Below are 26,359 nucleotides of genomic sequence, written 5' to 3' on the forward strand. Positions count from 1 at the left end.
GAGACTGACCAATCAACTGTCCCGAGCCACCATAACAGACCAGGCCAATCAGGTTCTCAACCGGCTTCATGAACCCGCCTCCGAGACGTAGCGAAGCCAATGAGCGTGGCGAGTAGGTGGGATGCCATGCTGCTCACGCACTTGCGTCCACAAACAGTGGGAAAATGAAGTGTCAATGACAAGCGAGCTACCGGCCGATAGTGTTGATCTGAAAGGAGATTTTATATTGCAGAGAGGTAATGCGAAACACACTGAAAGGTCTTTGGAGCTTATTGCGCTGTCGGTCCTGTGTTTAACATCGTGTTTAAACCACTAAAACCTCGGCTGTAATGTGCTACGAGCAAAGCGAACGGGATGTTAGCTTACATATATTCATTCCTCTTCCCAGTCGGATGTTATCTAACCTGTTTTTCCGTTTGTTTCAGCAGCCTCCGTGCACTAAACTGTTGTGTTGTTTTTAACAGCAATTTGTAGCGTTGTTGTCTTTTGCGATAAGATAAGCAGTAATGCCTGGTAGTTGTATGTCAGTTGAAGTGCCCGAATAATTTCTTCTTTTTTCACCCTCAAACTTTAAAATACGTAACTTCTGCTGGTAATACTTCGTTGTTAGCCAGTTCAATTATGGCCCAATATTTTTATGTTAACTTCTTACTTTTAGATACACCAACCCTGACATTTCAGCCACATGTACATGAACCAAATCGTGAATGACAAATAAGATTCTGCGGTATTATATTGCACCAAACGTGCAGAATTGTAAACAGATTGTTGAAGTGTTGTCTGACCATAAGGTAATACAGCTTTGCTACAGAGATGTATACATGGTTTACGGTCTTATCTGCCACAAATCATGGGCCACACCTCCAGATTATTTACTACAGCACCCGGACAGTCAGCACTCTCAGGTAAGCCGCTGGGATAAGGAGGATTTCAGGGTGAAGCAGGGGATTGGCCATCTGAAGAACTCGAGACAAAATAAGACCACAATAACTGTAAAATGCTCAAAAGGTCAGTCGTTCATCTGTTCCCACGAGTGAGCGTGTCCCCCTCGCACCGCCAGTTGGGCCCAAAGGAGATCTTGAAGTCTGAAGGTTAAAATTAACTGAGGTTTCTGCTCAGGATTAAGTCTTACGTTTCACCACTCGTCCTCTGCGGGCAAAAGGTCAGGAAGTGGTTTGTTGCGACAGTCCTCACCCATCATAGATCATTCAGCGACGGCTGAACAAAAGCTCTCAGAATGTGTTTGACTTTTTTCAAAACTCTTCACCTGTTTCTTAAAATGTGATAAGTTTAATAACCTGCGATAAAAGTATTTTACTTAGCAGAAATACTTCCAAGTAACTTTCAATTTGCTAAAATACCAAATTTCTCTGTTTAGGACCGGCTTCCCCGGCGTCACAATGCTTTTATGAAAGTCGGCCTCCAATCGTGTATGGAGTAGCTCTCATGTAACAATTTTTTTTTTCTCTACATTTTGTTTTGTGTTCCAGCTCTCCATCATGGCCAGGTAGCTGTTTGGAGTGATGGGATTTTTCAGGCAACTTCTCCTCCTGCTCTGGAAGAACATAACATACCGCCGGAGGAACAAGGTGGGCACATTTCACCGCACAGCAGAGAAAGTAAAGTCGTTTCCAGACTGTGTTATCTACAAAACTGACACGTCCCATCTTCTCCTCCCTGTATAGATTCAGCTCATCATAGAGCTCCTCTGGCCGCTCTTCCTCTTCGTCATCCTCATCTCTGTTCGTCAATCACACCCTCCGTACAAGCAACAGCAATGTAAGTTATATTATGTAACGTGTTTGCTTTCACACACACAAGGTCTGGTCTCATGCCAGCCAGCTAATGAGGATCAAGGCGCTGGAAGTGATTCCCTTGGCACACGCAACATTTGTTTTTCTCTCAAGTCCTTTTGAACTTCACCTCCTTGTTGAAGCCACGTGTTACCACCAGGTTAGGTGGCTTCGTAATACAACAAAGCCCAACAAACTGGGCCCAACGCACTTGATCACATGATGTTTGCAATTTTGCAATGCAGAGCTAATCTCATGGATTTAAGATTGTTGTGCTTTCTTCTTCTGCATCTACGTCTAGGTCACTTTCCAAACAAAGCCTTGCCATCAGCAGGAACCTTACCCTGGATTCAGGGCATCATCTGCAACATCAACAACCCCTGCTTCCACAGCCAGACGGCAGGAGAGAAAGCCGGCCAAGTGGGCAACTTTGACAACTCCATGTAGGTTCCATTAAAGAGTGGAAGCTGTGAAGTGATCATCAAGTCTGTTAAGCGTAAATCCATGTAACTGTTTTGAATCATTAGAATGTTATTATTTATTTATTTTTCCATTGGCTCTTGTTTCCTTCCTGTCTCAGATTGTCCCGCCTCTTCATCGACGCCCAGATAGTTCTGTCTTACAGCGGAAATCGGAGCTTCTCTGGGCTTCAGGAAATGATGGAGAGTGTCCAGAGGCTGGGCGAAAGACCTGGAGCCTGGCCAAGTACCGTGTTTAGCTCTACCTATTGACACACCTGAGGACTGTCTTGCACAGGGACACTGACACACATTCTCTTCGTGTTTACAGCCATTTCATTCTGCTGATAAAAAAAAACCCACTTTATCTCCAACCCATATTTTTTTAGAGATTTTTATTGTACTGTTGTTGACGGATTAAAAGCACAACACAGAAAAATTAGCATTAATAGATGAAGTTCTGTTAAGTTGTATCTTCATAGCAGCTCTCCTTCATCTGATTGAAAATGCACATAAACTTTGAATTTTCTCTTTGTTCAATTGGTGAGGTTGTTGTGCAGGTGAAACAGTCATTCCTAAACTGCAGGATGCTGGGGTTAAGACACAAAGACAATCCTGAAAATTTAAAGGTTGCTCTGCAAACAGCGTTATGAAACAGGCAGTGTCAGGGTTCAAAAGGCAACAAAATAATTGACTTCATTCGTATTTCTGTTGTTGACGCCGTCCTGTTCCCAGACCAGAGAGTTCACTGTTGCAGACAGTCAGGGCCTCTAACAGGTGTTGAGTGAAAAGCTCCATGCAGCTTTTTGCTGCTCGCGTGAAAGCGACACAAATGGGCTGTTGAGGCTCTCCTCGCCGAGAGGATTAAATTACATGACTACCCTGGACAAACAATTACATGAATATCGGCAGATCTTCACTGCGGTGTCCTGTGCAGCACGGCCCTCTCTCTGGCCTAACACACACATCCAGTCAGTCCACAACAACTGATGACATTTTGAAATGACAATTTAGTACTTTTTTTTCAGAGGTGAATGATTGCTACATTTGTAAGGTCCAGTGAATGCCACTAAAGGCATTCACTGGACTTGTTTTCACTTCACCTGTTTTCTCTTGATAATAATCAGTGTTTCTGTTTCCACCCCAGATCTGCCAGTGAAAGAATACCTGAGAGCCAACGAGACTTTCTCCACCTTCCTTCTGACCAACAGCAGCCTGTTGCCTGAGACTGTGGACCAGCTGCTGAAGGCCCGTCTCAACTTTCAGGTCTGTCATTTCCTGTTAATTCTTTGCAGATAAACAAGTGATTCACTTGTTGCGCTCTACTTGCTCTTCTTGGAGGCCCATCATGACTGTTATTAAAACCACATTCTTATTGATCAGTTGTTTCCATGATTTATAAAAGCATTTAGAAACAAATGTATTCTAAGATTTAACAGGAAAAGAATTCTGGTCCGTTCCAGGTTTCTGTGGCTGGAGCTCAGACGCAGCTGAAGGACCTGGTGTGCAACGCGAGCATGTTGAAACAGTTCCTGACCGTGGACGGAAGAGAAGCCGCTATGAACGCTCTCCAGACTCAGCTGTGTGGCCTCCCAGCCGAGCTTCTGCAGGAGGCCGAGCGCCTCTTCCTCACTCAGCTCGACTTCAGCAAACTCTTCACGGTAACAGATCGTTCAGACGGAGGAACAAAGGTCTGACAGCCCCGGGGGCCTCTCTCGTGTGTTTGATGTGTGTCTATGCTCCCTGTCAGAGAGAGCGGCTGATGGCCAACGCCGAAGACCTGAGGAGCGTCAGCCAGGCCGTGACCTCGGTCTCCAAGGAGCTGGCCGTCCTCATCGATGATGTAAGGAAACACTGGACCTTATACATCCACTGGATGTTATGAAACCACATATATTAAAAAAAATGTATCTTTCCGCTCTTTTGGCCTGTCAGAAATCACTCAGCCAGTTTTTACCATCTTTCCCTCCCAAACCTGCTGTTCCTTTCAGCTCTCCTCGCTCTCCAGCTTCATGGAGATGAGTGCTGCTCTCCGACTGCTGTCCACAGAGAACCGGTCTGCAATGCCCCGAGAGAGCTTTCGTGCTTTTTCAAAGATTGTGTGTGGCCACCCTGACGTGGGTGGCGAGCGCATCCCATCGCTCAACTGGTACGAAGACAATGACATCAAGTCATTTTTAGGGAAAAATGGAACGGAGGACACAGATCTGGACCGTGACAACAGCACTAGTAAGGAGCTTTTGACTTGTGGCTCTTTTTCCCTGTGAAAAGATTTTGTTTTTACATCTGTCCATTTTTTTCTTCAGCTCCATTCTGCAAAAGTTTAATTCGGGGTCTGGAGTCCAACCCTCTGTCTCGCATCGTGTGGCGAGGGATAAAACCGCTCTTTATTGGCAAACTGTTGTACACGCCAGACACCCCGGCAGTCCAACAAGTTATGAAGGAGGTGCTGTAAAATACCAGAGCGTCCCGCGTCAGGCGGTGTGACCACACGTCGACCTAAACACATCTTGTTTTCTTCTGAAGGTGAACAAGACCTTCGAGGACCTGCAGATCCTTCAGGAGCTGAACGAAAGCTGGATGGAGTTGGGGCCGCAGATCAAGACCTACATGGAGAGCAGCGTGGAAATCCAGCTGCTGCGGGTCAGGACTCACCCACTGCCGTCTATGAGTGCATTATGTTTGTCATTTGGTAACAAAAAAAACGCCCATGTCTGCATGTGTATGACAGGATCTGTTGAGGCGGCCGGAAGTGGCGGTGCTGGTCAACTTGCGCCTGGAGAACACGTCCTGGACCGCCTCCCGTATTGCACGCTTCCTGTCCACGCCCTCGCCGGACACTCCAAGGAACCCCAGAGCTCAGATAACCTGGCTGGACATCTACAATGACATCAGCCACACCATCACAACTCTCGCACAAGTCACAGAGGTACTTCTCCTCCTCAAACTCTTCTGTCCAGGAGAAGTAAATTGTAGTAGCTGTTACAAATCAGATTTGTTTTGTGTGTTTGCCACCAGTGTTTCTCTCTGAACAAGCTGGAGGGGTTGCGTACTGAGGGTCAGCTGATTGAGCGGGCTTTGGAGCTGCTGGAGGATCGGCAGTTTTGGGCAGGTGTGGTCTTTATGCTTCCCAACTCCTCCTCTCCAAAACTTCCGTCACATGTCACATACAAGATACGGATGGACATTGACGACGTGACCAGAACCAACAAGATCAAGGACAGGTACAGACATGTTGCTTTCAATCTGGAAGTGGAGTTTTTTTTGCATTAAAATGGTTCCATCTAATAATTTTTTTTGCTTAAACTAATAAACAATAGTCTTATACTGACTTCATGAAAATCAGGATGAATGTCTTTAGTTTAACAAAAAGAGTGAGAGGCTTTTTTATTGTTATTTTCCCCCTGAAAACAGCAAAGCAAATTTAATTTTTGGCTACTTTTATTTTGGTTGATACAATTTTTTTTTTCCAGGTATAAATTCCTTTTAAGTTTTTTTCTGTTCTTGATAATCATTAAATAGATTTGATGTGTGTCAATATTGATTTTTTTTTTTTTTGTTATCTTTTTCTTAAGGTTTTGGGATCCCGGTCCAGCTGCTGACCCATTCAGTGACATGCGCTACATTTGGGGCGGTTTTGTATACGTCCAGGATCTGGTGGAGAGGGCCGTGAGCCGCCTGCTGACGGGAGTGCAGCAGACCACAGGCATCTATATCCAGCAGATGCCGTACCCCTGTTATGTGGATGATGTGTAAGCTGCTGTAAATGTTTTGTTACCTTTGCTTTTGATCTAACAGATGTATTCCTGGAACAGAATTGTACAGGTGTAGTCAGCTGTAGGTGTTTACATGTTATTTCAGTGGTGGTCTTGAATGTTCCTGTTCTGCAGCCGGAACACGTTAAAATTAAATCTTTTAATTGGCAACAAACCTTCAATTTATAACAGTTTTTTGTTTTTTTCTTCACTAGTTTTCTGCGTGTGCTGAACCGCTCCCTGCCCCTTTTCATGACGCTGTCCTGGATCTACTCGGTGGCCATGATCATCAAGGGGATGGTGTACGAGAAGGAGGCGAGGCTGAAGGAAACCATGAGGATCATGGGCCTGGGAACAGGAACTCTGTGGCTCAGCTGGTTCATTAGCAGCCTGGTTCCTTTCCTGGTGTCCACTGGACTCCTCATCGCCCTGCTCAAGGTAAGGCGGCAGTGGCGTCACTCAAAGAACTGGCCCGTTTCACCTCTCTGGGTGTGTAAACTCATTTTCCCTTCTCTCCCAGTGGGGCGACATCCTGCCTTACAGCGACCCGTCTGTGGTGTTTTTCTTCCTGACGGCGTTTGCCACTGCCACCATCATGCAGTGTTTCCTCATCAGCACCTTCTTTTCCAAAGCCAACCTGGCTGCGGCCTGTGGCGGACTCATATACTTTGCTCTGTACCTGCCCTACGTGCTGTGCGTTGCCTGGAGAGATCGGCTCAACACTAAAATCCGAGTCTTCGCCGTGAGTGTCGGAAAAATGAAGCTTGACGTTGAAACTGTTTTTGTCCTTGTAGCCGTACTGAGGTGTTTTGTCCCCGTTTCCTCAGAGCTTCCTGTCCCCCGTAGCATTTGGCTTCGGCTGTGAGTATTTCTCACAGTATGAGGAACAAGGTGTGGGTATCCAGTGGCACAACACCCACTCCAGCCCCGTGGAGGGAGACTCCTACAGCTTCACCGTCTCTATAGTCATGCTCTATGTGGACGCCTTCATTTACGCCGTCTCAGCCTGGTACATCGAAGCCGTGTTCCCTGGTATGAAAATACATTCAATCTCCAGTGTAGCAGAGCCACAGTGAAATCAAAGATAGCTTGTTATTGAGTTCATTCTTCCGATAAATGAAAATAATGTATGATGATATTTTGTATCACAAAGTTCAACCTAAATTCTAATTGGTTCCCTCCTTTAAACTGAACCCATTACATAGAAATATCATCATATCACATAATGTCATATCTATTTGTAATACTGCAGGGGTAAAATGTGGTCTGCTTTGGCAAGTATGCTTTGTGTCAACTTACAGTAAGATTTCCTGTATTTAGGACCAATTTCAAAGTTAATTACGAGGGATTTTTTTAATTTGCATTTCTTCTCCAGTTCCGTTGTCATGACATAATTGTTCATCACATAACTGCTGTTTTTTCCACCTGTCTAACTGTTCTGTTGACACTTAAAAATCTTCAGTGTGCTGATAGATGTCTGTGTTTTTCCACCAGGTGAGTATGGGGTCCCACGGCCCTGGTACTTCATCTTCCAGCTCAACTACTGGGGTGGGGTCCCCCTGGAGGCAGGCATGCCCATCCCTCCTGCCCCCTCAGAACAAGGCCAAGGTAAGACAGCTGCTTTGGTTTTGTCTGCCTCACATTACAACAACAGGCCAATCTGTTCATTAAAAGTCTCAGTTTAGCCGTAATACCGGGCTAATGTATTCAGGTCTGGTTTTAATCCTTGGTAAAATTATAACAGGTTTCCTGACAGCCTCAGCTGTGATATTTCCTTCCCGGAATCTTTTTTTTTTTTTTCTGACATTGTGTTTTAAGGTATAGATTGCGCTAAATTACATTATGACTTTTGTACCAATGACCTGATGAGTGACAGCACGGTGAGAACAGAATTTGCTCTCGGTCACCAGCTATTTAAACTTTGCAGTGTTGATAGTTTGAATACCATACTGTCCTCTTCCATTATTTGTTTATTAGATCACATTGAACCGGAGCCGACTAACCTGACACTGGGCGTGACCATTAGAAACTTGGTGAAAATTTACAAGAAGGGAGCCAAACTGGCCGTCAACCATCTCAACCTCAAGTTCTTTGAAGGGCAGATCACGTCTTTCCTCGGCCATAACGGAGCTGGAAAAACCACCACCATGTAAGAATATCGTAGAAAACAACTTGGGACAATCTGGGATCTAATTTGACAGAGGAAATATGATTTTTTATTTATTTTTTATTGTGTCTTCTGTTTGTCAGATCTGTCCTGACCGGCTTGTTCCCACCCACCTCTGGCACTGTTTACATCAAAGGACTGGACATCCGCTACGACATGGACATCATCCGGAGGACGCTAGGAGTTTGTCCGCAGCACAATGTCCTGTTCGACATGTGAGGCTGGTTCCTCTCTGACATTCTTCTTAGTTAACGCAAACAATTTGCTAACATGCTGCTATTATAATTACCTGTCCCTTTATTTCAAAAGAAAATACATATACACTATTTAATTAGCCTTGTAATATAAACCCAGTGCCCATCATTCCGACATGCCCCCATTCTTTCAGACTAACAGTGGAGGAGCATGTGTGGTTTTACGGCTGCCTCAAGGGTTTGTCTGAAGCCGAGGTGCAGTCGGAACTGGACACTCTGCTGGACGATGTCGGCCTCCTGCACAAACGACACGAACAGACCAGAAACCTCTCTGGTAATTTAACTCTCTGGAGTTTAACTGTCTGTTAAAATAAAACAAAGACATAGTAGTCCCTGTTTGTAGTTTGAAAAACATATTTGTATCAATTCACCTGCTTTTGTCCAATGTTTGCTTTTACATACAGACTCTCAAGAAATACAAGTTCTCTCTCTCCTTTTTGTCAGGTGGCATGCAGAGGAAGCTCTCTGTGGCCATTGCGTTTGTTGGAGGCTCCAAGGTGGTTGTTCTGGATGAGCCCACAGCGGGGGTTGATCCTTACTCACGCAGGGGGATCTGGGATTTGCTGCTCAAATACAGAAAAGGTCCAGGAAAAGATGAATCAATGAGATTTGTGTGTGTGTGTGTGTGTGTGTGTGTGTGTGTGTGTGTGTGTGTGTGTGTGTGTGTGTGTGTGTGTGTGTGTGTGTGTGTGTGGTATTATATGGGCCATTGCAAGGACCAGGATACATTTTTATCCAACTGAGTCACATTTATGCCACTGTTTCACAAAGCAACACACTGTCTCCTGTCGCAGACCGGACTATAATCCTGTCCACACACTACATGGATGAGGCGGAGTTGCTCGGTGACCGCATCGCCATCATCTCCCAGGGAAAGCTGTGCTGCTGTGGATCCCCTCTTTTCCTCAAATCCCACCTTGGATCAGGCTACTACCTCACTGTGGTGAAAAGAGAGGGATTCAACACCAACACTCCCAGCAGCACCAGCATCTGCACCAGCACCAGCACCAGCACCAACAAGCTGCCTCCCCTCAAGGTCTTCATTTGTTAATTTTTTTCCACACATCAGAATGAATTCTGGAGAAAAGTTATTATTTATTGCTAATATTTCAGAAGTTATTTTCCTTGTACACAACAAATAACATCCATTTTATTTTTGACTATAAACTGCAAAAGAGGTTATCAAGTGATGAGGATGATGACAGTTTGTTCCATGTCGTGTCGTGTCATTTCATCTTCGTCAGTCTTTTTGTTGCAGGACAGCGAGTCATCCATGAGTGAAGACACCGGGCTGGGAAGTGAGGAGAGCGGCTCGTGTGAGTATTAGACTGCCACACGGCCTGCACAGTAAACTGTAGTGGTTTAATGTCAGAATCCAGCACAGTGTGACACATCTGCACTTTTCAGGAACCCTTGTCACTGAGCGAATTTCAAAAAAATCATAGGAGGTCGGCTTTACATCTCCCTGTCTCCGTGTCTTTTTTCCCACAGACCTAGCGGCGTTGCTTTCCCTGGCGCAGCAGCACATCCCGGGCGCGAGGTTGGTCGAGGAGTTGGGACGCGAGGCCGTCATCAACCTGCCGCAGATGGCTGCCAAGGACAGCAGCCTGGGCGTCTTCCTGTCCGAACTGGATCAGAGGATGACGGATCTGGGCATCAGCAGCTACGGCCTGTCTGACAGCACGCTGGAGGAGGTGAGTGCAGGATTCTCTGACTCTCCTTCAAATACATCTAGAATGAAAAGCAAGGGTTTTCGTCTTCCAAGTTTCCACATTTCTCAGAAACAAAAATTAAAATATTAAAGCCAAAGAATAAAAAATGCTGAATGCGTTGCGTTAAATCTTGTTGTCTGTGTTTGTTTTTTTTCTCCAGATCTTTTTGCGAGTGGCTGAGGAAACAGGTGTCGACGCTGAACCAGAGCAGCAGGCAGAATCTTCTAATGGGCAGCAGACGACAGGAACAAGGCAACAAGCTGAAGAACCAGAGACAGGTACAGACAGCCGCTCTCAGACTTGCGCTAGCGGGCATATACATGCATATGCAGCCGCCTTTCTGCATTTTCATCTTCAAACGTGTTCTCCCAAAATGCTGCCAGGGAGGAAAAGACAATCCAAACGAGGTAGTGTCGGATCACTATTTCCTGAAATCAAATGTCATCTTTGTATTCAAGCTGAACAGGACTCTTTGCGTGGTTGTACATTTTTCTTGTTCTGATCCTGGCTCTGAAAGTGATGTTTGCTTGCTGCCTGCAGAACCTCTGGAGACAGATCCTCTCAGTGCCGACGGCCGAGGTGGTGTCCCAATCACCGGCTGGTGGCTGACCTGGCAGCAGCTCAGGGCTCTCTTCATCAAGCGTTGGCTTTACGCCCGCAGAAGCCGCAGGGGCTTCTTAGCTCAGGTGACAACAGGGACAGAGATACTTTCAAACAAGAATTTCCACTCAAACAAATCAATATGTGTTTTTTTGTAAAATACAATTAAATCTTTTTTTTCTTTGTTAAGTTTCAGATTCCTAGAACTTGCCCTGCCTAACACTGGTTTGTGCTTTTAGATTGTCCTGCCTGCTGTGTTTGTGTTGGTCGCTCTGCTCTTCAGCCTCATCGTGCCCCCTTTTGGGAAGTATCCTGCACTGCAGTTGCAGCCGTGGATGTACGGAGAACAGTACACCTTCTTCAGGTAGTCCCGACCTATATTGTTAGCGAGAACACGACTCTACTCAGATTCCAATCGCTCTCATTTCATCAAGCTGCACAACCAAAAAACTTGCCTGTCACATCTTGTGATCACAATTTTAATCACCTGTTGTTTAATATATACAGCAATGATGCACGAGGGAACCCAGCCATGGAGAACCTGCTTGAAGCTTTGCTGGACCAACCAGGTTTTGGTACCAAGTGCATGGAGAAAGAGGAAGAAGACAGCCCGTAAGTCAAAACCCTTTAAATGAAACAACCTGAGAAATTGAGCAAATATGACTATTTAATGATGTGATCTATCTATACCAGTGTTAACACTCTGAGCCAATTTTTTTGTCCTTGTCCTGCAGGATTTCTCAGTGTAAAGCTGAGCAGGGAGGTATGTTCATGCGGCCACAGGTCCCCTACTCCACCTGGCAGATGTTCAACAGGGGCAACTGGAGCGAAGACAGACCCTCGCCTGAGTGTCTGTGCAGCACCGAGGACGTCCGACGGATGCTACCAGATTGTCCACTGGGGGCTGGTGGACTGCCTCCACCACAGGTGTGTGTGTGTGTGCATGCGTACATGCGTGCATGTGAGAGAGAGAGAAATTAAGTCCAGTATAGCTAAGTACAGGTTAACAAACTAAGTGACTCCTCAGTTTTTTGTTAATCTGTTTTATAACGTGGTGAAATAAACTATGGGATCTACTATTGTCTTTCAAATGTCATCTTTTAGATCAAGAGTCTAACTGGAGACGTCCTCCAGAATCTGACAGGTTATAATATTTCAGACTACCTGGTGAAAACCTACCCCCAAATCCTCAAGAAAAGGTGCCTTATCAAATAAAACATTTTTACAATTTTTTTGAATCTTGAAAAAAATGTTTTGGTGTAATCGTCAGCTCACTTCTTTTGTTTTCATCTTTTACAAACAGCCTGAAAACCAAAAAGTGGGTGAATGAATTCAGGTAAGCTGCAGGCTGAAAACATCTCTCTTCATGGCTTATGCAGTTTCATTTTCAAGTTAATTGATCTGACCCATATCACTGTAATCTATTAATTAAAAGCCTACCTTTTTATTTATTTTATTTTTTTTTTCATTTTCATTTGAAGATATGGTGGATTCTCGCTTGGGGGCAGCGCCACCCAGACTACATCTCCGGTCTACCATGTCCCCGAGTCAGTCGGAGCAATCAGGACTCGTTATCAAGTCCCGCAGGTTGAAATGAGAGTCCAGCAATGATTAATTTGATTCATTGAAACAACTGCTTCTAAAAATGTTCCATGTTTTAAATCTTGCCTCTTTTTTCAGAACAGTTCCCTGGATCAGCTGCTGAATAGACTGCCAGATTTTCTGCAAAGTCTCAACAGCCAAAACAATGTCAAGGTACATGTATTTTTCCATGTTGTCTCTTCATTTTGCCTATGCACAAAGTCTCTGCATCGAACGTTTAAAACACGCTGTGCCTGTTTTTCAATCTGGCTCTGTGTAACATGTTTGTTTCAACTTTCAAAACTTTCACATTTATGCATTCAGATTGTATTACTAAAGCGTTTCTCTTCTATGTGCTCAGGTGTGGTACAATAACAAAGGATGGCATGCTATGGTGTCTTTTGTGAACGTGATGAACAACGGCCTGCTGAGAGCAAGTCTGCCACCAGGTCCGGAGAGGAGCAAGCACGGCATCACTGCGTACAATCACCCTCTCAACCTCACCAAGGAGCAGCTCACCGAAATAGCAATGTCAGTTCACTTCAGCGGAGTTGGCCTGAATTATATAATAATACTAAGCTTATTCCCACTTTTACTAAAGTTCTCAGCACTTCCATTGGATTTTTATGATGAAAAACTGCTGTAAAAAGTAATTTTATGTGGTAAAATTTGTGAAAATATGCACTTGCCTTCAAGCAAGTGAAATCTGATCTGAAGCAGTGCAGAGACAGATTGTAAATTAATGAATCCTAATTAATGGACATGCTATGAACTGAACCTAAAAATTAAAATGTTAAACTACATATGAGCAACATACAGTAAATCGTGCTCCCTGCTTCCAGGATGACCACATCGGTGGACGTTCTGGTCTCCATCTGTGTGATCTTCGCCATGTCCTTCGTGCCGGCCAGCTTCGTCCTCTTCCTGATTGAGGAGCGAGCCAGCAAAGCCAAACACCTTCAGTTTGTCAGCGGCGTCAAACCGATCCTCTACTGGCTGGCCAACTTCACGTGGGACATGGTCAGTACACCGCAGAGTGAAATCTCATCATCTTTAATGAGTCAGGGCCACGGTAAGCTTGATAACTTCTTCAATCAAATTCTTTTACCAGTTGAACTACAGCGTCCCGGCCACCATGGTGGTGCTGATCTTCATCGCTTTCCAGCAGCAGGCCTACGTGTCAGAGACCAACCTGCCAGCTCTCGTCATGCTGCTTCTGCTCTATGGGTCAGTTCCAGAACACCCTGGAGGTTTTACAGATTTTACCAAATACTCTGCATCATTTTTTTTAAATTCCCTCAACATGTCTTTTCTTCCAGATGGTCCATCACCCCGCTGATGTATCCAGCATCCTTTGTGTTCACTGTTCCCAGCACAGCTTACGTGGTTCTGACTTCCATAAACCTCTTCATTGGAATTAATGGCAGCATCGCCACCTTCGTCCTGGAGCTCTTCATCGATGAGGTACAAACTCCTTTTTTATGTTGTTATTGTTGTACTCTTAATGATTCCACAGCAAAATCCTGACAGTCTGGTAGTAAAGAGCACCATGAACGTTCTTTATTTGAACATAACTTCGATAAAACCCAATTTCAAAAATTAAAAAAGGATATTAAAAAACTATTTGTATTTTTTTGTCCTTAGCATCTGAATGAGGTCAACAGGATCCTGAAGAAGGTGTTTCTCATCTTTCCTCACTTCTGCCTGGGACGAGGGCTCATTGACATGGCCAAGAACCAGGCCATGTCAGATGCCTTCCAGAGACTCGGTACAAAAACCTCCTGGATCTTTACACTTTACACTCAACCTATTAAAACTAAGAAACTGTATTTAATTCTCAACTTTTGCCATTGTTTTGGCTTTTTTTCCCTCCTTCAGGCACAAAACAGACTCTGGACCCTCTACAGTGGGACTTGGTCGGGAAGAACTTGTTTGCGATGGCGGCTGAAGGTGTTATCTACTTTGTCTTCACTATTTTGCTGCAGTATAAGTTCTTCATTCGCTTCAGGTGTGTTCAAAGGGACTCCCTCAGTCTTGTCCGCTGCACAGAAACACAGGACAATGAGCTTTTGCAACAAAAAGACCCGGTTTGAACCTGCTCCTCTCTGTTCAGGCCGTGGTGGGTGACGACTGAGATGCCTCCTCTCGGTCCAGAGGATGAGGACGTGGCCAGGGAGAGGGAGAGGGTCATAAACGGTAGAGCCCACTCGGACATCCTCACCATGATCAATCTCAGCAAGGTATGACAAGCAGCAACTTGAACGTTTTTGGTTTGTTGCGTTTACGCAGTTGTAGCTGAATGTCCACTAACGTGTTTTCAACCATCAGGAAGTGCACTGTCAGCTGAATTGTCAAAAAGGTTAATTAGTAATAATTAATAAAGTGTCACAGCATTCCCATGCACCTACAAACAGTTAGAAACACAAGCCTTATAAATATCATCAACTACTTTCACCAACCACTATTAATGACTTTATACCATAAATTCCTGGCTCAGGTGAAGGTATTTACCTGCATACTCACACTAATTATGCTGATCATTTCACTGACAATGGAATTATTCTTCTATGAAAACGGCATAGAGCAAGAATGTTTTTCTTGGAGTCTCAGGAGTGAAATGAATGCTGGCGTTGAGTCCTTTGTGTTCACCACTGACCTTGGAAGATGCTAATGAAGTAGTAATTTAAATATGTGTTCTTTTGTTGCAAGATTATATAGAGTTTAATGGCTGCTGCTGCAGTATGCCCCTCATGCAACAAACCTTTATACTTTCAGGTGTATAAATCAGGGAAGAAGCCAGCTGTAGATCGCTTGTGCCTTGGGATTCCTCGTGGAGAGGTGAGAAACGTGACTTAAATGTTATATATTCTTGAAGAAAGGCCTTAAACTGCTGTATATAGTATCTGTTTTATGATAATCTTGTTTTTGTGGCATGTTCTCCAGTGTTTTGGCCTGCTGGGAGTAAATGGAGCCGGAAAGACATCTACATTTCGCATGCTAACTGGTGACACGGACATCACGGACGGAGAGGCTTTCCTAAATCAGCACAGGTACAAAACAAACCACCGGCTTTTATTTTCACTCACAAAAAGTATCTGCTCTGATTTCGATCTTGCATCACAGAGCATACACAAATCATTTATCAAGCATGGACAGACATTTGAAATAAGCTAATTGGCACGGTGGTCTTTAAGGATATACTGTAAGTGACTCAATACTCAGATCCAGTTCAATGTCTGAAGTAAAGGTAGAGCCAGGACACAAATACAGCCTACATAACTGTTTTGGTTGTTTATTTGTGCATTTGATGAAAGTCTTTCTTCCTGCGTCTCAGCGTGCTGACAGAGATGGAGCGAGTGCACCAGCTGATGGGCTACTGTCCTCAGTTTGACGCCATCAGTGACCTTCTGACGGGACGTGAACATCTGGAGCTGTATGCCCGCCTCCGCGGCGTGTCAGAGGAGTCAGTCGCCAAGGTAGCCTCGAGCAGCCTGTCGTGCAGTTAAGGGCGTAATAGTTGGACATTTTGAGAAGAAACAGCAACATCAAGTGGTTACATTTTAAATTGCAGTCGCTCTTTCAGTCCCCTTCCCTATCTCAAGTTTGCCAGTAAACTACGGTGGCCTGCACACACAATCCTAGATAGCTCATCCTAGTGTTCATCCTAAATACGAAACACGCTGTCAGGCGGGCTGGATTGTCCACACTTCTGATATATACTGATATATATATCATAAATCAGGCCAAATTTTACACACTGGACCTTTTAAATGGAGTTTCAAGTCATGATGTTCGATGATGTGGTGGTGTGTTGTCCTGCAGGTGGTGCAGTGGGGCATAAAGAAGCTCGGACTGACCCAGTACGCTGAGCGGGAGGCCGGAGGATACAGCGGAGGCAACAAGAGGAAACTCTCCACTGCCATCGCTCTCATCGGGGCTCCGCCTGTCATATTCCTGGTGAGGAAGAATGTCTCCCATCGCCCCGGATGTATCACTGAATAATGTTTTGTGTTTGTGTGTTAAGTTGTTCCCCTATGCTTCCATTCCGTGGCCTCGTTTTAGGATGAGCCCACTACTGGAATGGACCCAAAAGCCAAAAGGTTTCTGTGGAATTGCATCCTCAGTGTCACCAAAGAGGGGAGAGCTGTAGTTCTCACATCACACAGGTAGGTGATGATGTCTCATGATGGCTTTTATAGCCAGACCCTGGAAAGATGGTTGAAGGTTGAGTTTCCTCATCATGTCTGCACAGTAGGCACAGTGTTCTGATTCTGTTTCTCCCTGCATGTGTATTCAGTATGGAGGAATGTGAGGCTCTCTGCACCAGAATGGCCATCATGGTCAATGGCAGGTTTCAGTGTCTTGGATCTGTGCAGCACCTAAAGAACAGGTACAGACTGGTTGATACCACTCTATTAAACTGTCATTTAATGCCCATTAGAGTTTTGCAGAATTCAGCAATAATTTGAAAAACAAACCCTTACTACACATGAATGACGCCCTCGCTTTCCTCGGCTCTTCACCCTTCAGGTTTGGTGATGGCTACACCATCATCCTTCGACTGGCAGACAGTAAATCACGTCCAGACTCTTGTCCCGTCAGCGTCTATATGGCCAAGTCCTTTCCCAGCATCGAGTTGAAGGAGCGCCACGAGAACGTGCTGCAGTACCAGCTGCCCTCACACGCCTGCTGCCTGGCTCGCGTTTTTGACGTGCTGGCCAACAACTTTGAGGAGCTGGGAATCCTCGACTTCTCTGTGTCGCAGACCACACTCGACCAGGTGAGGAAAGAAAAAAAATGATCTCTACCCAAAATGTCTGAAACGCAATTTGTTGCTGTGGATTTTTTTTCTTTACCTGTCAAGATTCTAGATGCAAGATTTCCTATATTGTCATTTTCCTAAGTATTTGAGAATTTTTCCATCAAGCTTTAAGGTTTTTCCCTCTGTGTTGGTCAAATAATAACACTGTTGGTTGATTCCAACTTCAAGGTCATTAATAAATCTTGCCAAATGTCAACTTTCGAAAAAACAACTCTTTAGTGATAAACATTTCATTTTTGCAGGTCTTTGTCAACTTTGCAAAGGAACAAAGCGACGAAGACAACCTGACAGAGGTGGTCACAGACAACCACACATTTCCACAGACCAACCCGACTGCTGCAGCGCCCAGAATAAACCCTCCCGCTGTCCAACCACAGCCACCGGTCACACCCCCTCCCCCTCAGCCAAGCAAGATCCCATCGCCAAGCAAGACCCCACCGCAGCAAGGAAAATCTCCTGACAGCAAGGAGGGTAAGTCAAAAAAAGCTAAAGCCAGCAAGGCCAAATCTAAAGGGGGCAAAGCTAACAAAGAACAAGGCACAGCCATGACCAAAATACCTGACTCTGAGAAGATGGGTCATTCAAAGCGAAGGGGCAGCGTCGAATCAAACAGCAGCGATGGTGAAGCTCAGGGAGAGTCAAGTAAATCCAGAGGGTCCAAACAAGGAGCTGGGAGCTCCAGCAAAGATCCGTCTGCACTGTTCATCGTCAACAGCAACACACAGGAGAGCGCAATGTGAACTGGACCCGGTGCAACTTGAGGTGAGAGGACCAATCCAGACCTGACTCTGTTATGTTGCGCGTGTTGCCATCACAACTTATTATGCAACGAGGAAACCAGGATGAGATGCACTTTGAAGGTATCATTGGTGAAACAGAGGTATTAGATGGAAATGAATTGGAAGAAAGAAACACAAGATCTTACTTTCTGATCTTTCTTTGGTGCCTTGTTCACCGTGTGTTATCAATCATGTAGCTTTATGCCCTTCATTTGGGTTATTAAATGTACTGTGTAAAGTCTTCTCTTTCTGTATTGTCATACCACTTCATCATTATTGTGTATTCATCCTGAAAAATCTCCCTAAAGCTTGGTCTTGAAATATCTGGTGCAGGTTTATCTGCAGGTCACCGTCATCGGTCCCTTGACAATCTCATTATTATTTTTGCAGAAAGCACTTTAAAAAAAGAAAATGCTGCAAACAAATATCATTACAGGCAATCCTGTTTATGTATTAAAGTGTATTTATGAAGACTATTTAACTTACCAGTCCACTGTTGATATTTGGCTTGTTTAGAAATATTACACCAAATCACTTAACTGGATAATATTCCAAGTTCAGGGGATAGATTATTAAATACCTCCTAAATGTTATGCTGAAATGCTGAATGGATTTTGTTATACAAGCAATTTTTTTCTGTTATTCTGAAAGAAGTCTTTTTTGTTTGAGATAATATTGTACATGTGCTGTGTATGTCTGTTGTGTTTCTTGTCTCTAAATGATTTCATATCAAAACTCTTTTATTCTGCTGGGTATTTATTGTCATTATGCTCATTTTCATCCGACAGAAGGATGTGAAATCACACACAGGCGGTTCTTGAATGTCTAGAAAAAAAAAGATACTAGCTCATTCCAATGATAATAATAATAATAATGTTAATTTGAAAAAAATAACTCTTTTTTCATCAGACAAAACCTTCCAAATTAAGAATTGATCACGATAACGTAAAGTAATCGATACTCTTGAGCTTCGAGTAGATGCTACAAATGTTGTACCATCTAGTCAAGATGTTACCAAAACATTGCCTTTGACCAAGAGATTTTTTATTTAAAAAAAATAAATTAAGGATTTTGTATTTTTTTTTTAAGAAAATGTTACTTAAATCCACAATGCAATGATAAAGTTTCAAAATATTTAAATGTTCTGTTACAAATGAGCCTGAGTGTTTTGTTATTACCGAATGCAAAGTATTACAATAAAATGTATTTAAAAGGTTGAATGTGTTGAGGGAAAAAAATCAGCTAAACTGATCAGTTCAGACTGAAATGGTTGATGTTTTATTTTGAACATCTGCTCCTCTGAATGCACCTTGACTATGCTTGAACATATATGTGTCAGTATCTACTGTAGGTCATTGATGTGCTGAAGGTCTCTAGTTTAAACAGAATACAGCATGTGTCTGTAATGGATATTTTGTTTTATTTAAAAAAAAAAAATGAAAAAATATATGGTGCTCCATGTAATAATTGCAGCTTGTTTATTCCTTAAATCACTGCATCCATTGTTATTGGCCTGACTCCTGCTTCCCTATCTTGATTGTCTTTCTCTCTTTCCACATCATATGTAGACATGAAAAATCTTTGAGAATATTTTCCTAAAGTATCACAACATCTAAACTCTCCAGTTTTCTCTTGTCCAAAGACTTTTCAGGGTTTCAATAAAATGAAAAAAATATACTTTTCACAGCAGCCCCATTAAACTGACTGTCACGGTAACACTTGGACACAAACATTGAACATTGAAAATGTAAATTGTTTAAAGTTCTTCAAATAATTAAGCTTTAGACCATTTTATTTCAAATTATAAATGCATTTATTTGAATCGTTATAATAAGAACTTGTTTAATTTTGCATCGTGCCAAAAAATTTCTTCAAACATAATGATTTTATAACAATAACTCTATTTTATTCCATTATTTCCATGTTCACATTGATTTTACCAACTCTTTTATCTCACTAATTTCAAATCTGTCCAGATTTTAACCTTGCACAGTGTGGCAGCAGGGAGTAGACAGAGTGAGATGTCTTACTTCTCTCCACCTCTCTGATCAGAGTGAGAAGACAACAGCTATTTTTGCTGCCTTGGCTCAGCCCACTCCTCAGAGGCTAACTGCAAGCTAGTTACAAGCTTATCTGCCAAACGCACTCTGACTGATTTGTTTTTTTGTTCTGTTGCAACCCTTCACTCATTCCGCCCCGCAACTTGGAGTTTGGCATCATTCCTGTGTATTGTTGGAATAAGATGGTCGTTCTGACTAATGATGAAGACCAGGATTATATGTGAGTGTTTATTCCGCGGGTGTGTGTGACATGTAGTAATAGCTCGTATTTCCGCCACCCAGTCAGCCAACTGTACACTGTTTCGACAGTGCCGAATACGCTCCAATCCCAATAGTTCCTCCGTTTATCTCTGCATTTTACCAGTGCACTTCTGCAATATATTAGGACTGTCAGGGGCTGGGAAATACTTAGTTTTGGCTGCGGTCAACCTTGTAGCAAGTGTTAACTAGCCAGTTAGCCGAGCTGTGCATTGTGGGTGTTGTAGGTCTTTAAGTCCTTTAACTCCAGCTTTGAGCGAGATCGGTTTTTTAAAAGTGAATTCTGTCGGCGAATTACTTAGAACGCCTTGCTCCTTGCACTTGCTTCAGGGCCTTGCAATTATGTGACAGTATTTCTGCCATGTAGCGATGAATTGGATCCAAACGTAAAGAATCCAGAGCACAGAAAAGGAATGATTACGCAAAAACGCGCTGCATGTCGTTACGTTTGCTTTGGTGAGATGATTTCTGTCGTTCTGTCGGGGTGCTGAAATACGAAGATATTATCACGGTGCTGTAATAATCCCGACATACATCAAACAGCTTCTGGTGCTCGTGCGCTGAAGTATTATTATTATTATTATTGTCAGAGTAGGTCCCTTAGATCAGGCCAAGGATGGCATCAGCCGAGAAGGATGGCAGGACGCCCAGCAGAGGCGCGGGACCCACTGACCTACATTCACCGCCCCTGTGTGACACTGCTCCTCCGGACACACGCTCCTCTCCACACAACATGATTATAATGTTGGAATGCATATCTGCAGCGCTTTAGCCTCTGACGGAGATTCTTATTGGTCGTCAAGTCATTGTTTCTGTGCATAGCCTGCCTAAGCCTTTCTTGACCAAAAAAAAAGAAAAAAAGAACTATAATAATACAATAATGGGATCTACCAGAGGGTGGCAGGATCTTTCTTTAGCTGAGCCAAGCTGATATGTCAAACTGTATTTGTTGGGTTTCCAGCCTGATAGAGGAGCGCAAATGCACCTCCCTGCCGAGCTCCCCAGCCAAGCGAGCCTCTCAGCCCAAAAGGAAGCAGTTCTTCATCAACCAAGCCATACGCAACTCTGACCTCATTCCCCGAGCCAAAGGCAAGAAGAGCCTTCGCCGACAGGAGAACGGTAAGCATCAGGTAGCTCCTGTTCTCGGTAGGGGAAAAAACAAAACGCATTAAAAGTCTCGCATGAAGTGTGGCTCCTGTTGTTCACGTCTCCTTCTGTGAAAACCAGCTCGCCATCTTGCTAATCTCCTTGAGCGGGATGAGTGCTCCAAAGATGATCTGGAAGTGTGCAGCACTCCAGCCATCCCGACTATCTTCTCTCAGGCCTGCACCAATGGGTACTACATAGAGGTAGGTCACCTGTGACTGCAGGACATGCATCCTTCCAAACTAATCACAGATTTAAGAATTTGTCTCCAGTCTTAAATCTCGAAATGAATCTTGAGCATGCATTAAATTTGCTTCCGGTCGCCCTTGTTCTTCTCTTGCTCCTTCAGCCATGGAACGATTTCATGAACTGCACCGGCGAGGAGCAGGAGAGGCTCTTGTCTCTGCTGGAGAAAGAGGACGCCAGCAAAAAAAACGCCGACCGCCTCCACAAAGACCACGAGAATGGTGAGTGCTTCCAAATGTGACTTTGCTTGTTTGTTTGTCTGTTGTTGTCGAGTCTCTTTTCACTTGCTGTTTCACTGTCATCCGTCTACAGTAAATGATGCCTTCACTGATCAGGACTGCTTCCAGAGAATCGATCGCAGGCTGCGAGCCACTTTAAGGCGGAAGCAAGTCCCACTGGTGAGTGGTCTCCACGGAAGAGATCAGAATTATGTGTTGAGACTCGTATATGGAGGGAGCACCTGGCACACCAGGTGGATTTTTATCAGTATTCTGCTCATCCACTAACACTAACGAGCCTACACGGAGTGTTTGGAAAGAGGAGACAAGACTGAGCTGGTAACTGGATGACGACCCCAAGAAAAGCCTTCAATGTTGCTTTTGTTTCTCTTTCGGTATGAAAATGATGTTGAATTCTGAAAAAAAAACAAAACACTAAAAACCAGCACAGATCCCTGAAGTCATTTGTTGAGACTAAACTCTGCGTGAGGCCGTGATTGTGCTGTAGTATTTCCCCCACTGAATCTGTCTCCTTCTACAGGGAACCTTGGAGGTGCTCGAGGAAAACCTTCTCAGCTTCTTTGTTGCTCAACCGCACTCAGTTTACAAAACCAAACTTGACAGCAGGTAAGTCAAAGTTAATAGACCTCATATACTTGCATGATTGTATCATTATAATGTGTGGTTTAATCGAGATGGATAATATTTCATTTCTTTCTGGTGTCTGAAACATCAGATCTCAGCCAGATCAGCCCATTGACAAATAAATTGTGATTTTGGGACACAAAAAAAAAAAAAAGGACTGGATGCACTGTGGGAGTCTGTGTTACCTCAGAATTTGCCTTGCAATTAGACCTAGACGTCCCCTAATGCATTCCATCTCATTTTGATCTAGCTTTGAGAGGCTGCTGCTCCACGCCGTGTGTCAGTACATGGACCTAGTTTCTGCAAGTGAGTGGAAACGCACATCCTACACACTACAGCCGCGGCTGCACTAGCATGAGTAAAGTGTACACAAAAGATTGCGATAAACTTCGAGAGATTATTTTTTATTTTTTAGAAGGAATCGCTGATGCCGTCTTCTTTGCTTGATCCCATTCCCGTTTACACAGTCCGCTTATTTTTAGTCACACATGCAACCGCTTTGTTGTTTGTCCGTCTTGAAGGCACCTACCACGACGGATCTCGTCTGACCGAAGTGGTGAATAAACAGGAAGTCTTTCTGCCACCTCGACTTCTGCTGTCGGCCTACGTGGAGCGGATGAGCTGAAATGGGGATGAGTTTGCCTTCATCTCGTCCAGGAAGTCGCAGACACATCATTTAGGATGTGTGCCATGTACAAAAGGTCTGTCAAAACGACAAACAAAAAGTCAAAAATGTGTCATTTTCCTTCGTTTTTCAACAACGAAAACAAACATCGGTATAATTCATCAAAAACTCATGATCTTTCATGTCTAAAGTGTAACTGTAATCATACCGCGCTTAGTTTAAATGTACATGGAATGGTCCAGCATGACTTGACTCTGCAAAAAAAAATATGGAACAAGCCCTCTGATTCGGTGAGGTCAGCTTCTGCCTGAAATCTAACCAATAACACACTAATATTCTGACAGCACGGTTAATATGTTGTTTGGGTGTCTGCAACCATAATGTGTCCTTGTAAATCAAGCTAAACAATCACACTTGAGCTATCAACTTATTGTTAATTTAATCAAAACTTGAAATTCCTTGCAGTAATAACACAATAATAAAATGCAGAATTTGCATGTATATGTGCATCGCAGAAAGGAACTCGTAATGGTGCTGAAACGGAAAATATTAAGACATCACTGCCTGAAACTTTAGGTTTAGAAAACGTGACGCGTGCACTTCGAAGCTCCTTTCCAACTTTTGATCCGTATTTCTGTCGTTCTGTCGACAAAGTGATCTGCTGGTGTGTCAACAACACTTGAGAAGAAACGACAAGAAACGACTTAGTGTTATGCCTTAGTGTTAGGACAGAGTGCGTTCAGGACGCTTTAGTTTAGGTGGAGGTGTGCTGCTGCCTTCGTTCACACCCACGCAGACATGTTACTCAAGTCTTTGAAGTCAACAAACACAAACACCGAAACAAGAAACTATGTCATAGTTTAAACAAAACTGTTCTTTGTGCTATTCATGGATGTGTCCGACAATTTACGCTTAATATACAAAAAATAATCTTCTTTTATAGATACTGTTAATATGACTCTGAGATGTAGAGGAAGATGTAAACAGGATGTATAGAACATGTGTTACAATGGTAGAAAACTGAACATGTTAAAGGTGCTTGGATGGAAAAGACCTGCCGAACTTTGACTCTCAGGTGCGTTTTGTCGTGATGTTATTTCACGTAACCTGAAAAAGCACTTCTGCCTTACGAGTACAACTTTCTATGTGTCTTCTGTGCATGTATTTTGACATTTGTACTTGACAAATGATTTTCTTTTTGGTAACTGTTCATTATGAAAATGAAAAAACAAACAAACAAAAAAAAAAACCGGTTTTGGGCTTTGTATTTTAGCAGTATGTGCCCTGAACAACCAAAGTTTGGGTGTTTTCTTTTTACTCTTCAGAATGCTCATCCAGTTTCTCAGGATTTCACCTTCTCACTCTGATTGTCATGTTTTCATTACACATCTCTTATACTGTTTGTTTTGTTTTTTTAATATGAACCATACGATCGGGTTCACCCTGGCATTATGGGGAACTTCATCTTTTTGAGATTCCTGAGGTTTTGATGTAAATAAGGAATAGACACTTAATGTGGTGCCAACATTTTGATTAAGGAAAGAAGCGTGTAATTGTCTGAAAGCTTTATAAACAATGTTAGTTTATAGGATGTGTGTGTGAGTGTGTGTGTGTGTGTGTGTGTGTGTGTGTGTGTGTGTGTGTGTGTGTGTGTGTGTGTGTCACAGTTACTATTTATAATTATCTCTGCAACTATTAAATAATTTAAGATGTTTCCTTGTATCATTGTGTATCTCTGCAACATTTTTCTGCTTTTCTCACTGAGCCACAGGGTCATTTGTGAATTTAAGACTGCTGAAAGATTGTAACTCATACTTCATAATTTATTGCACTTGCCATAATAAGCTGTAATATACGTAGAGGCCTATATTATTCAACCTCGAGGTGCGCAGACAAGAACAAACAGTGTGTCATCTGCTATAGATTAAACTCCATGTCATAAATAATGAGAATATGAGATGGTCAGAGTATAGGTTGTTACATGATGTGAAACCATAATCCAGACGGAAAACATGCTTTCCTGGAAAAAGTAATATGTGATTGAGGTAATGGGCAAAATGCGTTTGTCATTTCTTTTTCTTTCTTTTTTTTTTTTTCATTTTTTGATAAAAAAAAAGAGAAAAGAATTCTAATATATTCAGGGGAAAAACTACTGCACAAAATGATAAAGAGTATGCCCGAGGTAAATAAATTATTCTATTCATTTTTTTTTATTGTTAGGTAAAGAACGTGTTCCTTCAAACTAAAAAAAAAAAAAACAAACAAAAAACATTATCATGTTCTGTTGTTATCTCGATCCTTCACTAGATGGCGTAAAACAACAAGCGCAGAAAAAAAATAGGCGAAATACAGTCAAGTGACCATTCACTGTACTACCATTGATTCACACAGAAACAGGCCCTAGGATGCTGGTCAAGCTTGTGAAAAAAAAAATAATATTAAGTCTTATACATGCAGTATTTTTTTTATGATTTTAAAACAGGTGATAGTTTTTTTCAGATTGGCACTTTGACTCAGCAGTTTTGTCAAGATGAAGCAGCTTCAGAGCTGAACAGTGACGGGCCGGGCACTAACTATAGAGTAAAAGAGGTGCAGAAGTGACACTGAGAGCAGACAACATGGAGGTAACAGCCAATTAGAGCATGTTTGGATGACGGATGCAGCTAATTGGTATTTACTTGAATACAAACTGCATTTTGCTGTGTTGTTGAAATAACTTATTTGCTTAAATACTTAAAGTCTCCTTGCTGACACACCCTCAAAAACAAGAGCTCAAACCAAATATTTGGTGGATTTGGAGTCCATGAAGTGAGCAGTTCAAATAGCTGCACTTATTTAGTTTTATAAGTTGAGAAAGCAAACTCCCCTATTCTCCACTAGTCTATGTGGCCATAGACATTAAAATAAGAATACAGTTGCCTGTTTACATTTATGGTCATATTTGCATTTCAAACATTCAGAAAGTCAAACACTAAATATTTATATAAAAACAGGAACTGAGAGGATCCCCCCCCCCCCCCCGACTGCCCCCCTTTATTTAATGTACAGCATCAAAACAAACTCACAGTGGGAACACTGAAAAGCCTTCATGTTATCATACAGATTATAGACTTGTTTACAATAGGAAATGGTTATAAATTTGCACTCATGTTAATTCAAAATGACATCAAGCTTTATCCTATTTTTCTGTTGTTTTTTTTTTTTTTTGTTTAAAAATTGTGCTTTGTCATCATCACATCA

The 26,359-nt window shown here is 43.0% G+C and overlaps 1 protein-coding gene across 1 annotated transcript; it reads left to right on the forward strand.

Moving 5' to 3' along the window:
* The first annotated feature begins 116 nt into the window (after nucleotides 1-116).
* abca7 (ATP-binding cassette, sub-family A (ABC1), member 7) lies at nucleotides 117-24,710 on the forward strand. The gene is made up of 56 exons (XM_076022669.1): nucleotides 117-236; nucleotides 1,491-1,589; nucleotides 1,686-1,779; nucleotides 2,095-2,236; nucleotides 2,374-2,498; nucleotides 3,399-3,517; nucleotides 3,715-3,912; nucleotides 4,002-4,094; nucleotides 4,243-4,480; nucleotides 4,558-4,697; nucleotides 4,778-4,894; nucleotides 4,983-5,180; nucleotides 5,270-5,475; nucleotides 5,827-6,003; nucleotides 6,222-6,444; nucleotides 6,527-6,748; nucleotides 6,834-7,038; nucleotides 7,501-7,614; nucleotides 7,984-8,155; nucleotides 8,257-8,388; nucleotides 8,562-8,701; nucleotides 8,872-9,009; nucleotides 9,222-9,463; nucleotides 9,686-9,743; nucleotides 9,919-10,121; nucleotides 10,300-10,417; nucleotides 10,680-10,825; nucleotides 10,979-11,103; nucleotides 11,247-11,351; nucleotides 11,474-11,666; nucleotides 11,844-11,938; nucleotides 12,043-12,075; nucleotides 12,221-12,326; nucleotides 12,420-12,494; nucleotides 12,682-12,851; nucleotides 13,163-13,340; nucleotides 13,432-13,547; nucleotides 13,640-13,784; nucleotides 13,965-14,088; nucleotides 14,199-14,328; nucleotides 14,434-14,560; nucleotides 15,096-15,158; nucleotides 15,264-15,370; nucleotides 15,655-15,796; nucleotides 16,143-16,277; nucleotides 16,383-16,486; nucleotides 16,618-16,710; nucleotides 16,851-17,100; nucleotides 17,385-17,878; nucleotides 21,201-21,358; nucleotides 21,467-21,588; nucleotides 21,735-21,852; nucleotides 21,944-22,029; nucleotides 22,391-22,476; nucleotides 22,745-22,800; nucleotides 23,016-24,710. The coding sequence occupies exons 2-56, from the start codon at nucleotides 1,524-1,526 to the stop codon at nucleotides 23,117-23,119; spliced, it is 7,866 nt and encodes a 2,621-aa protein (XP_075878784.1). The 5' UTR covers nucleotides 117-236; nucleotides 1,491-1,523; the 3' UTR covers nucleotides 23,120-24,710.
* The last annotated feature ends 1,649 nt before the right edge of the window (nucleotides 24,711-26,359 follow it).

This window comes from Nelusetta ayraudi, unplaced genomic scaffold (assembly GCF_046127955.1).
Source record: "Nelusetta ayraudi isolate G7.1 ecotype Tasmania unplaced genomic scaffold, CSIRO-AGI_Nayr_v1 ptg000013l, whole genome shotgun sequence".
Lineage (NCBI taxonomy): Eukaryota > Metazoa > Chordata > Actinopteri > Tetraodontiformes > Monacanthidae > Nelusetta > Nelusetta ayraudi.

Bases quoted from the DNA above. Each gene is read 5' to 3' on its own strand.
- abca7 (XM_076022669.1), top strand. From the start codon at position 1,524: ATGGGATTTTTCAGGCAACTTCTCCTCCTGCTCTGGAAGAACATAACA. The intron at 14,089-14,198 runs GTACAAAAACCT...TCCCTCCTTCAG, and splicing joins AGATGCCTTCCAGAGACTCG to GCACAAAACAGACTCTGGAC. The intron at 22,030-22,390 runs GTGAGTGGTCTC...CTCCTTCTACAG, and splicing joins GGCGGAAGCAAGTCCCACTG to GGAACCTTGGAGGTGCTCGA.